The sequence below is a fragment of the Motacilla alba genome, chromosome 10, assembly GCF_015832195.1.
Source record: "Motacilla alba alba isolate MOTALB_02 chromosome 10, Motacilla_alba_V1.0_pri, whole genome shotgun sequence".
NCBI classification, from domain to species: Eukaryota; Metazoa; Chordata; class Aves; order Passeriformes; family Motacillidae; genus Motacilla; species Motacilla alba.
The window spans coordinates 5,385,815-5,403,068 of NC_052025.1; the positions used below are offsets into that span (position 1 = coordinate 5,385,815).

General features: G+C 38.9%; 1 protein-coding gene across 1 annotated transcript in view; it reads left to right on the forward strand.

Annotated features, from left to right (window-relative positions):
• Positions 1 to 17,254, forward strand: part of HERC1 (HECT and RLD domain containing E3 ubiquitin protein ligase family member 1) — a 96,056-nt gene that overhangs the window by 52,391 nt on the left and 26,411 nt on the right. The window contains 19 exon segments of the mRNA XM_038147620.1: positions 3,345 to 3,616; positions 3,927 to 4,142; positions 4,232 to 4,352; positions 4,886 to 5,123; positions 6,018 to 6,211; positions 7,116 to 7,271; positions 7,500 to 7,606; positions 7,858 to 7,968; positions 8,050 to 8,226; positions 8,867 to 9,106; positions 9,300 to 9,383; positions 9,852 to 10,372; positions 11,823 to 12,349; positions 12,352 to 12,597; positions 13,275 to 13,473; positions 14,392 to 14,552; positions 15,650 to 15,766; positions 15,944 to 16,175; positions 16,900 to 17,024. Of these exon segments, the coding sequence (XP_038003548.1) occupies positions 3,345 to 3,616; positions 3,927 to 4,142; positions 4,232 to 4,352; positions 4,886 to 5,123; positions 6,018 to 6,211; positions 7,116 to 7,271; positions 7,500 to 7,606; positions 7,858 to 7,968; positions 8,050 to 8,226; positions 8,867 to 9,106; positions 9,300 to 9,383; positions 9,852 to 10,372; positions 11,823 to 12,349; positions 12,352 to 12,597; positions 13,275 to 13,473; positions 14,392 to 14,552; positions 15,650 to 15,766; positions 15,944 to 16,175; positions 16,900 to 17,024 (4,044 nt within the window).

Sequence of the window (17,254 nt, forward strand, 5' to 3'; positions counted from 1 at the left end):
GAACCTACAAGCCGACATACATACACATGAGTGCATACAGATTATTTCTTTTTTCCTTAAAGGTGGAGAATTTAGAAAGACTGTTATCCAGGCTGTATTCATGCCAAACAAGAGTAAATATTTTTCCCACATGCCTTGCTGCTTAGTATATTGTATTAATTGAGATGAGACTGATTGTTTAAGTCAGAATAATATGAGGCAGAGATTTTATGAGTTTGTTACCTTCTGTTTCAAATGTGTGCTTTTGTCTTCTGCTTTTTGTGTGGTGTAGTGTATTTACTCCTTTTTGGCCAGTTGAGCCCCAGAAAAAAGAAGAGCTTCAAGCAAGTAACTGATGGCATGTTTATTTTTTGTCTCTATAGCTTCCCTACATAGCTTCCTTTGTTCTATAAAGTGTGCATTGCAGCTGTGCCACATTCATTTAGAAAACTCATTATTACAAGCTGGCTTATAAGCACAAGTAAAGTTCTTGTTTTACTGTAAGCTTCAGGTTTATTCATCTGTGCAGCTCTGTTCATGTGATTGTACAGGCTTCTGGAAGCACTGTACTGCAATCAGTTCTGTGTGATTGATGTTACACAGAATCAAGCTGAGCTCCAATGTAGTCACATATTTGATTCTTCTGCTGATATGTACTATGTTCAAGAGGGAAAAATTTACTCTGTGCCCTAATGGTTAAACATTTTAGTTCTGAACTATTCTCCTTTGATTTCTGACATTTGTGTTTAAACTCTCTCCTTTCAATTATAACTTACATTGTTCTACATTGAATCTATAACTTGTAATCATTGCACTTTTCTCCAAATTGGAAATATTTTTACATTGGTCTTATATTTCAACATTCTTGTGTTTTGTACTAAAACAATTAGCTAAAATGTCATAGTTTCTTGAAATATGAAATAATTTAGGGCTTTATTAATATGTGGTTAGGTTTCTTATAAGGTTTGTTGCCCTTCAAAACTAAATTTTCTTCTGATGTTCTGTAAAGCTGTTAAAGATTTCCTTTAGCTTATGATTTAAGCCACTGGAATTGGCTTTTATTTCTTTACAAATGCTTTGATTCTGTGCTGTAGCATAGTGCAGTGTGGGGCAGGTAGAGGGGAGGAAGCTGAAGTCGCTGTGGGGTGCTTTGAGCTCTCCTGCTGTCCAGAGCCCGGAGGGCTTATGGGGCTTTTGGAAAGAGCTGTTGCTCTGTAGGCAGTGTTTTGTGGACTAGGAAATGGTTTAGCTGTGCTTCCTGTGGGTAATCTGAGGCTTCATTTATCCTCTCCCGTGGACTCTGTTCACCATGCACATGCCAGGAAACAGCTTCCTACATGAAACCAAATATTTTAGCACCTGTTTGTTCTGTTCTGTCTTATTTATCTTATGTTTCTCACCGGCCACTTCCCCATGTAACCTAGATTTTAAAGGAAAGCTTTAAAGCAACTGTTCTAACAATTGATGTTAAAATTAGAGTAAAGATGATCTTTTTTTTTAAATACTATTGCCAGGTATAAATTGTAAAATTGAGTAACAGAATTTCTTAGAATTTTTTCGTAGTAAATGTGATAAAATAGGTTGTTCTCTGTAAACCATGTAGTCTTACTGTGTTTTGTAAAGCATCAGAGATTAGGAAATTAGATTGCACTTTGAAAAGAAGCGTTTGCACATGATCTTTGCATTATTCAGAATAAACTTGAGTCTGCATGACCTAAGTACTGTGATGGCTCTTCCTGAAGTCATAGCAGTCTGCTTAGTAAGGAATACTGTGGAAATGCACATTAACACTATTTACTGAAACCAGAATGGGATGTGAAGAGGTTTTCATAATTCGTAGCCCTGACAATTAAATTTGTGGCAACTAAGTGAAGGTAACCTGGTTGACAAAAGAGAAGCAAAATTTCACAGTATTTTGAATTTGTAAATTGCATGAAGGTGCAAATTGTGACCTGCAGGTGCTGACTCATTGGCAGAGTAACAGCATTTTGCCTTTTCTTCAGGAAAAAAGTTATGTAGCTTGAAAAGTTAGCCCAAGTTCAAAACCACCGTGTCTGTCTTTGCTTGTTCCTGTGAGCAGCTGCTGTAGGGAGGCAGCATTTGAAGGAGGCCCTGTCATTTGGATCTGGCTGTTGCCATTGGAACTCAGGTTTACTGTTGAAAGCAAGCTTTGGACAGATGAATTCCTATGACTTTGTGTGACTTTATGGCTATGTTTAATAATGTTTGAAGCTGATACCCCACAGAAAGATGTTTAAAACTGAAGTAATACAGTTTTCTACAAGTACTGTGAGCAGGTTGTGATTCTCCAAATTATAACTTACTGTACACAAGGTAGATAAATATTTAAACATATTTTGTGCATTATGTAAATAATCCAAACTAAAATTTCAAAGCGAGTGTTTAGGTTTCCACAGAGGTCTCCAGACACTGTCTCTCTGTACAGATGGGAAGTTCTTCTGAGCAGGGTGTGTCCTCTTGTAATACTTCACATGGCTGCAAGTGCAACAGCACTTACAAAAGGAGGAAAATACTGACTGATGCCTGTCAATTGTCTCCTAATGAAGTTATGACTTGAGTGGCATGGCACTCATTTATGCCAGGGAGAGAGTTCTAGCAAAACTCTCTTGGAAATTGGATCAAACCTATGGTGATAAATTCCAGTGCTGCAGAATGATGACTGATGCTCATTTGAAGAAGTCCATTTATTAGTGGTAGTAAAGTTTCAGGTAATGACATGCTGATGATAGGAAATACTTGAAAATAGATTTGTGGAACTGCCAGATGGCAGAGATCTAACGCTTAGTCTAGATAGTGTTTTCATACACATGTATCTATCTTGAGTCAAAGTTCTCTTTAGTCTAAAAAAATTTCTGTTCCCTGCAGTCATGAATTCTGTAAATATTTCATTCAAAATAACATTGTGCTTTTTCAAAACTATGAAATACAGTGGCTTGCTTAAAATCCACTCTTGCTTTATGTTTAAACCTCAAAGTAAATATCCAAGTGCATAAGTTATGTTGGTAGAAAATATTTTCTTTACTGTTATGTCATTTAGCTGCAAAGCATTTTTTATTCCGTGTTCCAGCTTTAAGCTGAGCAGTTTGAGTGGCTTCTTTTTGTTTTTTTTCATATGGCAGCTTGTTACAATAGTGCTGAACATTTAAAAGAAATACAGCCTTTTCTTTAGGGAAATTGCTGTAAATTTTAATCAAGTGTTTTGCTCTCAGTTGCTTAATGCATGGTATAAATTACATGAATATTCGTTTTCCACCTGTGTCAGTAGCAGCAGCTCAGTCTTTACCTACTGCCAAAATGTGTTACCTGACTTGGAGTTGATGAGACTTCCTTGTGTGTGTCTTTAGGAGCAATACACAGTCAGATGGAATCTCTGAGTGACTCGTGGGTTCGACTGAAACACAGCAGAGATTGGTTATACACATCCTCCTACTCATTCGTTGAGTCCGATTTTGATCTCTCAAGATCCCTTGGAGTTCACACTTTGATTGAAAACGCTGTTAGTTTTGTAAGTGGAGATGTGGGAAACTCCCCAGGATTTAAGGAACCAGAGGAAAGTATGTCCACCAGTCCACAAGCATCAATAATTGCAATGGAGCAGCAGCAGTTGAGGGCTGAGGTAAATTCCAGTTTAACAGCTCTTCTTATTCTTCATACATTATCCTCATTATAGGAATTTTTTTTTGAAATGATGTCCACATTCTATCTATTAAAGTAATTTTCCTTCTTTTCTGTTAAATATCTTAATTGGAACTGGGAACATTATGTAAACTAAAACAAAACTGAAAGTGTTCCCTTTTTAAAAAAACACGTGAAGGAGAAAACAGTGACCTCATTCATCTTGGCTTACGTTCAGTATAATACACTTTCCATTTCTAAGGGTACTGGCTACTTAGCTAATACTGTCTTTTGCCTGCCTTTATTTTCAGCTTCGTCTGGAAGCACTTCATCAGATTTTGGTGCTTCTATCAGGAATGGAGGAAAAAGGCTGTGTGCCATTAATGGGAAGCCGCCAAGTACCTGGATTCCAGTCTTCTTCGCTGCTTACTTCTGTTAGACTCCAGTTTCTTGCTGGCTGCTTTGGTCTGGGCACTGTAGGACATGCAGGGGCCAAAGGAGAGAGTGTAAGATTGCATCACTACCAGGTGTGTACTTCAGCAGTTTCTGCTGTTTCAATAACCCAGTGATAAAAATATCTCAGTTTTTATAATATTTATTTGTTTGTTTGGCCCAGGATGGTATCAGAGCAGCCAAGAGGAGTATTCAAATTGAAATCCAGGTGGCTGTGCACAAAATTTACCAGCAATTATCTGCTACTTTAGAAAGAGCTCTGCAAGCTAATAAGCATCACATAGGTAAGTGAAAAGCAGATTTGCAAACCAGATGTTCTCTAATGTAATGAACAGCTTGTATGTTTTCCAAGGCAGACTTTGATATTAGTGACCAGAATTCCCTGAATTACCTATCTGACTTCCTTTCCTGAAAGAGAAATCAATGTTGGTTGGTAGAACACACTGGCTATTCTTACCTGGGTTGTTTTGGTGTTTCACTTCGAGAAACAATGTGGAAAAAGTACAAAATGAAGTATTTCACCCAGTTATCCTTATCTTAGAGAGAAGATTCTGGTTTGAGATTTAGCCTCAGAACATTAAATCACAAACTAGATCTGCATGCTACTCTTTCTTGGACAATTTTGACTCAGAGTTACATTGAGTTAAAGAAGGGTGCAGTGGTTCATCAGAAAGACTACCTCAAAGTGTCTGACAAAACTGACTTTTTCTTTGAAATTTATTAATTAAATTATGTTTTAAAAATAATCTGATCTTCTGTCTCACTGTTCTTACTCTGAATATCTTATTAATCAAAAACAACTTTATTTTAATCTTAGAAGCACAACAGCGCCTTCTGTTGGTGACAGTCTTTGCTCTCAGCGTGCACTATCAGCCTGTTGATGTCTCCTTGGCCATTTCCACGGGGCTGTTAAATGTGCTGTCCCAGCTGTGTGGCACAGACACCATGTTAGGACAGCCCCTGCAGCTGCTGCCCAAAACTGGGATTTCTCAGCTCAGCACAGCTTTGAAAGTAGCCAGCACGAGACTGCTGCAGATCCTGGCTATCACCACAGGGTGAGTGTCCCTTGCTTTTGGGGAAACTTCATCACTGAGCTTGTCAGCACCCTTGAAATATGTTGTGTGAGCTTTCATTAGAACAGGAAGTGTTGCTCAGAAATACGTAAGTGAAGGGGGCGGGGGGGAAGAGTAGTCACATTATTCTTAGGAAAGATACATGTAAGACTCACAAGTATTTTTCAGTTGAGAGTGTTTGAACTTGAATGGTCACAGCTTTGTGGTCTGTAAACACTCTGTTCTAGTAACCCCCACTTTACTACTTCAGCTTTTTGTGGAGGTGTGTTCAGTTGATGTGATGGGACTTTCTGTTGCTGTGTGAAAGCAGTACTGATAATGTGAGAGTTTCTCGGAGCGGGACATAATGCTTCTTTCCAGAATATGAAAGAAGTTTTGGGGAATAGTGCTAGACCATGGGACAGCATGCAAAGTCCTAGCAGTACTTAAATATGTATTCTTACTCAGTAAAGAAAACACATGTGGAGAAAGTGTTTTCTAGTCAAAGTGAGAGTACTGTTTGATGTTCAGTACCCGCATCTTCCTTTCAGTCTTTGTACAACACATTGCATTTACGTGCCAAATCTCTTACGTAAAAAAGCACAGTAATCCTACACCAAAAAAATCCCCCAAACCCATAGAAACAACACCCCGTGTATAGAAATTGCAGTGGAATTATGTTTAATTAATGAGTTGTTCCTTTTTACCCTGGAAAGTACTGAAAACTTATCATTTGACTTCAAAGGTTAGACTGTTTTCATTTGTATTAAAAATAGGGTTAAAATAATAAAACTAATTTAGGCCTGTAATGGAGGATGGGAAAAAGTAACCTTCTGCAGTTACTGTTCCTTAGATCAGCTCTCAAGTACGCTTAATTTTCTTTTTGTGTGTGTGCAGAACCTATGCAGATAAACTGAGCCCAAAGGTTGTACAGTCCTTGCTGGATTTATTATGCAGCCAGCTGAAGAACTTGCTCTCACAAGCTGGTGTGATGCTGATGGCTTCCTTTGGAGAAGGGGAAGGTGAGGAAGGTGAAGTGGAATCCAAAAAGGCAGATTCGAATGGGGATAATGAGAAGAGAGACTTCAGAGGTAATTATCTTACATAATTTCTGTAACAATTCTAAAATACCAGGAAACATAATAGAAGAAAGCACTGAATGCTGAGGTTCTCATCCACTCTATTGTGGTTTTTTTTGGGTCATTTTTATTTCTGTAAATTAAAGTCATCAAATGATCTCAGTTCAGATTTACACAACTGATGCACAAAACTGCAGGGATAGGAGCAGGCTGAGAATAAGAGTTACTTCACTGGGCTTGGAATTAGGAAGAGAATATAGTTTTCCTTAAAAAATGAGTTGATGGTCGTAGTGTTTTTCATAAATGTGGTCATAGGAGTTTAATTATCTAAATTAATAAATACAGCTTTTTTCAGGAAATTATTGTATTTGCTTTGTATTATGCAGTTTTGCAGTCCAAGTGGATGGCAAGAAAGTGACACTATTGTGTCATATGGGAAAATCTGCAACAAAAGATTTTCTGAAATACTGTTATCTTCATGTGGCTTATAGTCCCTTAATGAGCATTTTGAATTTTGGTGGAAATTGCTTTTGAAGAATTTTTAATTGGTAGCTTGGTTTTAAGTGTATATATGTTTTTGTTTGTGCTTTTAACTGCCTTCACTTTAAAATAATGCAATGTCCGATGAATTAGTGAGATAATTAATTAGGAATTAGAATATGAGGTCTTCTCACAGAAGACCTTCCCTTACCTTCACCCAAAAAAGTTTAATGTTTTTTTCTCTCCGTGTCTTGCTGAGAAGCAGGAGTGAGAGCACAGCTTGGTGGGCACCAGCCAGCTAAGGTTAACAGCCAGCCACTGTATAATAACTGATCATTGTGCTTTTACCTGCAGAACAGGTTGTTCTTGGTAACCAGGACTGCCAGTCAAGTTGTAATATTAAGGCTAAATAAAAACTTTTGCTTTAACTTCCTAGCTGCCCTACGAAAGCAACATGCAGCAGAATTGCACCTGGGAGACTTTCTTGTTTTCCTGCGTAGAGTTGTCTCTTCAAAAGCAATTCAGTCCAAGATGGCATCTCCAAAGTGGACAGAAGTCCTCCTTAACATTGCTTCCCAGAAGTGTTGCTCAGGTATGATGATATCAAAATGTGCTCCATGGTTTGCATTGCTGTAGTGCAGTTCCAAAAACTAAGCCCTTTTAGAACATTCTAGTTCTAGTAAGTTCCTAGTGAACACTTCAAACCAGCTGCAGTATAGGTGTGCAGGGGTTACACTCTGGGGCACTGGAGGCATGGAACCAGGGGCAGGTCTGAAGCTGAAGTAATTTTAAGATTATTGACATGTTGTTCCCTCTTCAGGAGTTCCCTTGGTTGGCAATTTGAGGACTAGACTGCTTGCACTTCATGTACTGGAAGCTGTGTTACCTGCATGTGAATCTGGCGTTGAAGATGATCAGATGGCTCAGGTCTTTATATTTTGTTATAAACTTTCACATTTCCTCAAAAATCTCTTAAACTTCTAAATGTTTCTTAGGTTTCAAAATCCAAATCAAGCAAGTTACTTGTTAATCTAAGAACACTAAATATTTTGATGTTTATACCTGCAAAGCGAAGTAAAATGATATAATGTTGAAGTATAGTGAAGTATAACGATATAATGTTGCTGTTGTCCTCATGCTGGAGTTAAAATGATCTGAATTGTATCCCAATGCCCCAGGTTGTGGAACGATTGTTCTCACTTCTGTCTGACTGCATGTGGGAGAGTCCAATAGCCCAGGCCAAACATGCAATTCAAATAAAGGAGAAAGAACAAGAAATGAAGCTCCAGGTAACAGTGCTTGTACTTTGTCTTGTGACTGAATGCAGCTGAATTACGTTTACCACAAATGTTTTGTCCTATTTCTCATAGAAGCAAGGAGAGTCTGAGGATGAAGATGAGAATCTTCCCATCCAGGAAGTGTCCTTTGATCCTGAGAAAGCTCAGTGCTGCATAGTGGAGAACGGGCAGATTCTAACTCATGGAAGTGGAGGCAAAGGATATGGCTTAGCTTCCACTGGAGTTACTTCTGGGTGTTACCAGTGGAAGGTAGCTTGCATAAATGTGTATTTCTTAGCTTCTCTCATTGTTTTGGAAGTGTGCTATGTTTTATTAAGAGCAACTGCCTGTGTTTTTCACTTATGACACAATTCTTGAGTAGATGGCAGTGTTCCATTTATGGTTGGACTCAATAATCGTAAGGATATTATCCAACCGAAGTCATTCTGTGATTTTTCAGTGCTAAGGGAAGAGTTTGTGTCTGCTTTTGAGTGGTGTGATTTGAGTATTTCAGCACGCAGATTGGAGACTGTGAATATGTGTTATGTGATATTAGAGGTAATGGTAGTTGCCCCTAAGGTCATAGTCAACATGCATGTGCAGTTTTCCAAAACTTACCTACTGAATTATGTAGATTTAGGATTTTTTTGTAGAAAAACATTTCACAAAGCATGTTGTTTTCTTGCAAAAAGACACATCAGCCTGACTGACTAGGACAGTGTTAAATACATCATTTGGAGGGATTTTTAAATGGTTTTACCATATAAATCTAATGTTTTTCTCAATAAAAGCTTCTGTGAAAAACAGTTAAAAGTAGACATACATATGTGTAAGGAAGATTTTCATTGCTTTGTTCTGTTAAAGTGTATATTCCTGATGTTTTTCCCTGTGTGTTTGTTTTGCCTGCTAGTTCTACATCGTGAAGGAGAACAGAGGCAATGAAGGCACTTGTGTGGGAGTGTCTCGCTGGCCCGTGCATGACTTCAACCATCGCACTACCTCAGATATGTGGCTCTACAGAGCCTACAGTGGCAACCTGTATCACAATGGAGAGCAGACTTTGACTCTCTCAAGCTTTACCCAAGGAGATTTCATTACATGTGTGTTAGATATGGAAGCAAGAACTATATCCTTCGGTAAAAATGGAGAGGTATTTAACATAATTAGTTTTTCGGTGGGTGTTCTGGCAATGGTAATATGACATGGATAAGCATGAGGGTTAAAACATTCATCAGTTTCAGTACTTAAAAGGTTATAATATAAACATAACTTTCTCATGTTTCATATTCTTGCTTCTTAGGGTGTTCTAAGATTGAGGGGTTCTTGTTTTGCTTCTTCCCTAGGAGCCAAAACTAGCTTTTGAAGATGTGGATGCAGCTGAGTTATACCCCTGTGTTATGTTCTATAGCAGTAACCCAGGAGAGAAGGTAACTTCAATGTTCATGTGTGAAGGCGTACTGGTTTAGGCTGGTATAAAGTCAGTATTCATCAGAGCAGCCTGTGTGGTGCTGCTTTGAATTACTGACCAAAACAGTGTTGCTAATACAAAGTGGTTTAATTATTGTAATCTATTATAAAATTAAAATGTATTTAGAATAGATTTAAAAGCTTCACGTTCTACACAAAATATTCTATTCCTCAGAAGCCAAGGAGAGCGTAGTATTAGGATTTCTGGATAGTCTTGTGTGAGAAACCATGAAATAGATAGTTTGAGCCTCCTTGAGTCTGAAGAATGGAGATTTTGTTCACTGTTAAGGTGGATTTCCTGGGGATTCTGAGGGCAAAAAAGACAGTGCTAGTAATTATTTCCGTTCAGCAGGCCACTCCAGTATTCATAAGAAGAGCTTACTGAGGTATGTTGAGAAGATAATTTATAAACTGTTCTCTTCAAACAGGTGAAGATCTGTGATATGCAGATGCGTGGGACACCAAGAGATTTGCTGCCTGGTGATCCCATCTGCAGTCCTGTTGCTGCAGTGCTGGCAGAAGCCACGATCCAGCTCATTCGAATCCTTCATCGCACAGACCGCTGGACACACTGCATCAATAAAAAAATGATGGAAAGACTGAATAAAATCAAAACATGTCTTAAGGAAGCAGGTCAAAAACTGAAGAAAAGTCGCTCTGTTCAAAGCCGAGAAGAGAACGAGGTGAGAGAGGAGAAAGAAAACAAAGAGGAGGAGAAAAGCAAGCACAGCCGCCACGGCCTGGCAGAGCTCTCAGAGCTGCAGCTGAAGATGCTCTGTGTGGAGGTGTGGCCTGTCCTAGCAGTGATTGGTGGAGTGGATGCTGGGCTCAGAGTTGGAGGTCGATGTGTCCACAAGCAAACGGGCCGTCATGCCACCCTGCTGGGAGTGGTGAAGGAGGGCAGTACCTCTGCCAAGGTCCAGTGGGATGAAGCAGAGATTACAATCAGGTATGCCCATTTCCTACACTTTTTGCTATTTAGTGGTGGTGGTTTGTGGTTGGAAATCCTCAGAAGAAACCTGTCCTTTATATTAGAGCCATGCTGATCAATTCAAGTGTAGACTTCAGTGGTATTGAAATTAATGCTGCCCTGAGGCTCCTTTTCCCACCCGTCTTGCAGACAAGCCTTCAAAGGGAAAGCACCTGGAAGGAAGCTGAAATGAAGCTTCTCTGTGCTTACACAAGAATTGCCTGTGTTTTCGTGTGGAAAAGATTTGATTAACTTAGTTTCTAGAACTCCTTCTGCCTCTAGCTGAAGAAGTCTTTTGAAGAAATTGAGCAGTGATCTTTTATTCTTTTCCCTGCCAGTTACAACTAAATTCTGAAATAGCCGAGGTCACTTCGCTTTTCCAGCTGTTGCAGCATAAAGTCTGTTTTGTCTTTGCAAAGGCTGTAGTCCCTTTGACTAAATATACTGAAGTGCAGTTGATTTAGTTCCAGGTATAAATTCTTTCAAGTATGCCCATGTGACAGTGTAGCCTTAAAGTAAGAGTGCCCTTAAAATAATTTGAAGCTTTATTTGAGTGATGTGGAATAGCACTTGATCGTAAGCATGCTTTTGATAAAGCATTTAATTAGGTTCATTTTTCACCTTTTTAATTAAAACCAGGCTAAAGCTTGCTTTCATTTTTCGGTAGAAGTTTACATTGTAAGGTGGGAAAACTTTTTGGGATAATAAAAGGAAGATTTAAAAGTCATTTATCTGCTGGATGTATGGAAAGTACAAAGCATAAGCAAATACAGGCTGGTGAATTTTTGTCCTGCTTCAAGTGAAAATTAGTCAAGTGTAACAGTCATAAATAGTACCAGAAAATATCACTGGATGTAGATGGACAGGTAGCTAAATGTGTCTGTTAGGTTTTCTGACCCGTGTTTTTCAAAGGTCACTGTCCTCACCAGGTGGTTTGTCCTGACACACCAGAGACAGAATTGGCCTGAGCTCTTGGTAGTGTGCTCATGGTGGTGAATACCTGGTGTCAATCAAAACTTTACCTTAATGTTTAAAAGTTTTCTTTATAAGCTTTTATACCTGTTTAGATTCAGGTATGATGATAATATTTACCTTCAGATAGTTTTTCTTAATAAAAGTCTGTTACATATTTCTGATAAAATAATATATCCAGAGCCTGTGTTAGCGCAGAATGGATAGCTTCTATGGGGCTTCTGGGTTTCAGTGCTTGTTGATGAAAACCTGTGTATGCTTTGTTGCATTTGCTTTGAAACCATATCTCCCTGTTTTCTGATCATAGCCTCATTTTCCCCTGCTTGCATTTAATTTTCAGAATCGGTTTGTTTTATTAAGTATATTCTACATCTTATTTGCCTACATTACTTCCTGAACTTTCCTTCTGTCTCTCCCTCACTTGCTTTTTCCTGTGTCATTCTGATCTTTATTAAAGCTTCCCAACTTTTTGGTCGCCTAGTGATACTCCGTTGTATAATCTGGAGCCCTGTGAACCACTGCCTTTTGATGTTGCAAGATTTCGTGGGCTGACAGCTACTGTGTTACTGGACCTTACCTATCTGACTGGCATTCATGAAGATACGGGAAAGCAAAGCACCAAGAGGCATGAGAAAAAACACAGACACGAGTCTGAAGATAAAGGGGAAATGGACCAGAAGATGGAGGGTGACATTGGATCAGATACACGATTAGGCCAGAGTACTGATGATAACAAAGGACACGGTGCTACAACCTCTAAGTCGGAAAATGAAATTGTTTCCTTTTCTCTAGAACCAGCAACGCTAGGTATGGAATCCCAACACCAACCTGCCGAAGGAAGAAAAAAGAATCATGAGCACACCCCACGAAGTCATGATATAGTGCAGTCAGAAATCCGAGCTGTACAGCTGTCGTACCTTTATCTTGGTGCTATGAAGTCACTCAGTGTTCTTCTTAGTTGTAGTAAGTATGCCGAGCTGCTGTTAATCCCAAAGTGCTGGCAGAGAACGGCCACAACTCTGACTGTGCGGGGTCACCGGTGGTGCACGAGGACGTGGAGCTGCGCGCGGCGCTGCAGTTCCTGATGCGGCACATGGTGAAGCGCGCGGTCATGCGCTCGCCCATCAAGAGGGCGCTGGGGCTGGCAGACCTGGAGCGGGCGCAGGCCATGATCTACAAATTAGTGGTTCATGGGCTGCTGGAGGACCAGTTTGGTGGCAGGCTTAAACAAGGTACATTTTCAAAGTGAGGTTAAAATGAATAGTAACAATGATAATACAATTAACATAGTCCTGTCAATTTGTAGTGGTTGTACTTTGGGGGAATCTTAATCGGACAGAGAAATTTTACAGAGCTCCGTTTGCTGTTTTAAAGCTATAACCCTGATTTTTTTGCCTTTTTCCTAATTCCATATCTTAATAAAAAGTGAATGCATATCAATCAGAAATAAGAGTTTTTAATGTCTTTAATATTTCTAAAAATTATCTGTGCTCTGTATACTTGTCAGGAAGATTAGCACTTCTTCTAAACCAAAAATGCTACTTGCACAGCTGAGTTAAAAATAGGTTTATAGTTAATCAGCTGTACTTTTATCTAAGACGTCTTCCCCTTTTGTCTGTTTTGAGAATAATGCAGGCTGTTACAACCATAAATCTGAATATTATAAACTTTCACATAAGTAAATGGGTTGTTTGCTATTTACCTTTTATAACTGTGGGAACAGCAAGAGCTCCTGGTTTGTTTCTTTTACTCAAGTCTGTGAGTTAGTGGCAGAGTCTACATACCCCTTTCTTTTTCTGGGATGAATTTTAAATAACAATAGTTATTTTTGAAAGTTTAACCATGGGTACTGTTTTGATCTGCACAATTATATTAATGTTGCTGTAACATCCTTATTTTTCTGTTGCAGAAGTGGAGCAACAAGTAGAAGAAGGTGATCAGTCTCAGCAAGCCCAAACGCCAGTTACAACCAGCCCCTCTGCTTCTAGCACAACATCTTTCATGAGCAGCTCTCTGGAGGATACCACCACTGCAACTACACCAGTAACTGATACAGAAACAGTTCCAGCGTCAGAATCACCTGGTGTTATGCCTCTCAGTCTGCTGAGGTAAAAAATCATTTCAGCATGTATGATTCTGTGGGTGTAGGGAACCAGTTGCATGGTTTAGGTAGAATATATGTCTTTAGCTGCCTAAGCCCTTAAAAATGCTGCCAAGAACTGCCCCTGTAGAGGGACACAGTTTAAATGTTACTTTGCCTTGCAGGGTATATGTTTTTTATTAGAAAGCTGTTAAGCTTTTGCTGTACACTGTTTACAAATGTAATGTCTGAATTGTTTAGGAAGGAGAAAATGTTCTCCTTAAGTTGTTCTTCAGTTCTCATGTTTATTTGGTATAGTTTAAATTGCACATCTCTGAAATTCATTTTTAACGAATGTTTGATTCTCAAGCCAGAATAGATCTTGGTAGGTAACGTCCTGTCAAGCTAAGATGTTCTTTCAGCTTACCCTGACACGCTGAAATGGAAGATAAGCTACTGAATTTGCAGAGGCAATTTGTGCTGTTGAGGGAAATCTGCTTTACCTTGCATAGAATACGTTTCTAAGTTTATTAATTCATAGAAGTTTTGCAGACAACTTTTGATAAAACCCAGAACAATGTCTTCATAACTACGACAGTGAATGTCAAATACTTGCCTTAGTAAGTCAGCCTTAATTTATTAGTCCACCTGAGTTCTGAACAAACCATGGAAATGGGAAAAGTGTTTATTGATATTTTTTCTCCTAGGAGACCTCCTGGTCTCTGAGGAGTTGTTTTTTTTTATGTCATGCTTGGAACTTAACTGTAGAGATAAAGTTGGTAGGAATGAGCTGTTGCCTCAAAGTATGTGTTGTGTCTTACCCTTACTAAACTCAATTGCATCAAGTAGGATTTGCCAAGTGCACTCCAATTGGATGTCCTTCTTGTGTCAGACCTTTTTCAGCACGGTTCTGTTCAACATAAATGTATGTTTTTCTTTTTTCAAGGCAAATGTTCTCCAGTTATCCTACTACAACTGTACTTCCAGCACGACGTGCTCAGACTCCTCCAATTTCTTCTTTACCAACATCTCCTTCAGATGAAGTTGGAAGGAGACAAAGTTTGACCTCTCCAGATTCCCAGTCTGCGAGGCCTGCCAATCGCACAGGTAAACTTGTCAGTGGAGTAGAAATGGGGACAAGTTAGGAAAGTCACAGGCGCTCAGGGGCCATGTTTTAAGGGATGGAAACCCAACAGAGGTTCTTCTTAAGGCAAACAAACATGCTAAGCATTGTTGAAAACCTTTTAGTCACTATCTTAGGAAAAAAAGGTACAGATTATATAGCTGTAGGCTTTACCAGGCAAACGAAATGACTTTTTAAAAGCTGTGGGTTGGATTAAAAAACAATAATGAAGTATAATTGGTAACTGCTTCAAAATGTTCATCTGATTTGGGCTTGTTTACTTGGTTGTGTGCTGCTGGTAAGTGCAGTAATTTTCTAGCTTTTGTTAGGTCACATACCCCACAGAAAACAAGAATTGATGTGTTTTATGGTACATTCACCAGTACTTTTTATTCTTGCCCTTATATCTGTGCTGTTAATTGGGGTGTTTAGTGGTTCATGTGTTGCATAGCAACTGATCCCCCAGTTTCATGTCTCTTTTTTTCTTTTGATTGAATGATGAGATGACTTGCTTCTAGTTGTGATAGTGTCTTTACAACAGTGTTTGTTTGTTGTTAGTGCATTTTTGTCTTCACTGATTAGACATCACTTTTATAGCAAGTCAGAAAGAAACTGTGGGTTTGGGGCAGTAACTGACCTCTTTAGAGTCCCTTGAATGACGGCACAGAAACGCAGCCATCATCCACAAAGAGGTTTCTCAGATACGTTCCGAGTTCAGCTGAGGTCTTTTTCTGTACCTTAAGAGGAATGTATAATGATCTAGGCTACCTAAATATGGATCAAATAGATAATTTGATACAGTTCAAAATGAAAACAATAGCAATTGCTTAAATAGTTCTTTGCATATCATCAGTATCCTGCTTGATCAAACCGAGTCAGTCAACATAATCTGTTACAAAGGAGAATGAGCTCCATCTGGTTTTGTTACAGAAAGTATCTTATTTTGTGGAAAGTAACTGAGAGAAAAGTTGGGAGTAACTTTATTTCCTTAGTTCAAGGTGATGTATCAAAGTAAGGTGTAATAAAGTAACTCTAGAGAAAGATTTACGTTCTTTACTGTTAAAATTTTCTGTCTTTTAAGCTTTGTCTGATCCAAGCAGCCGACTTTCAACATCTCCTCCTCCTCCTGCCATTGCTGTTCCCTTGCTAGAAATGGGGTTCTCCCTCAGGCAAATTGCAAAAGCTATGGAAGCTACAGGTAATCTATAGCTATAATATCAGTTTAACTTAAAGATTGGATACACATGAAACACTTGTTTTCCAGTAGAATACTTAATTTTTAAGTTTTATAACTATTTCTGTGGAAAAACAGATGGCTTTTTTTATAGCCATCAATGGTAAAACACAGTTCCAAAGTGTGGTTTTCCTGCTTCAGGTGCCAGAGGAGAAGCAGATGCACAGAACATCACAGTGCTGGCCATGTGGATGATCGAGCACCCTGGAAACGAGGATGATGAAGAGCCTCAGTCAGAGGGGACTGCAGAGTCACGGCATGGAACAATCGTCTCTGGCAGTGGGGGGAAATCTGGGGATCATTGCTATTTGCAGTCTCCAGGTGATATCCCTTCTGCTGATGCGCCAGAAATGGAGGAAGGCTTTAGTGAGAGGTAGAATTTTCTTGTAATTGCTTGTAATCTGTTCCTGAATTTGGAAATCTCACAAATTCATTGTTGCTGATGGAGAGTTACATTGTAATGCAGCTTTTGAATTTTGTTACAGCATGAGCAGAAGCAAAGATGCAATTAAATTAGGTGTACATGGTGCATTTATTTTCCTGTACTGTTTGTGTGCAGAACTGGGGAAGAATGTAACTGAACATGTTTTTTTCACAACAAAAAAAGAAAAGAATGAAAAAAATGAGGGCTGATGGTATAGTTGTATTTTAACTAAAAGATCAAGTAATAAAGCAAAATTCCATTAAATTCGTGTTTTGCCAAGTTCACGTGTTAGGCCGAAGTTGAATTGACTCAGTCAGCAACAACAGAGATTATTTTATTTATTCAAGAGGAGAAAAAAACTAATTCAAGCTGATAAATTAACTATTCAAGCTACTAATTAGCCTAGTTTAAAATGAGTGCCCTCTCAAAATTTTTGCTGTGCTTAGGCCCTCTGGAAGATCAAATAGGTGTTGACTTTGCTGCATCTGATTTGTTTGAGGTGACTCTTACAGTCAAAACAGTATATACGTGCTCCTTGAAACTGAAAATTCTTGAATTCCTTTTTTTTCCTTCCATTCAAGAAAGGAAAAAATGCTAATAAATATGACTTACTTACTGTATGTGGTTGTTTAAAACTTGGTTTAATTGACCTGTAAATTCTAAATTCCTGTAGCCCTGATAATCTGGATCATGTGGAAAATGCAGCTGCTGCGAGTGGCCCTCCCTCTCGAAGTCGATCAGCTGTCACACGGAGGCACAAATTTGATTTAGCTGCCCGAACGTTGCTGGCACGTGCTGGTAAGGGAGTGAAAGAATTCCAGGGGCTTTGCTTATCCAGGAAATGAATAGGAAGGGGATTGGGACTTTGCATGACATTGAGAAAACTCCTTCTCATATGTGTGCCAATGTATAGTTAAAGAGCTTTATGTGGTGATAAGTAGATTGTTCAGCAGAAGAGTTAAAACAATAAGGAAATTGAAAGTACAGTCAGCTCTCTGCCATGGAAAATAAAAGTCCTGTTTTCCTGT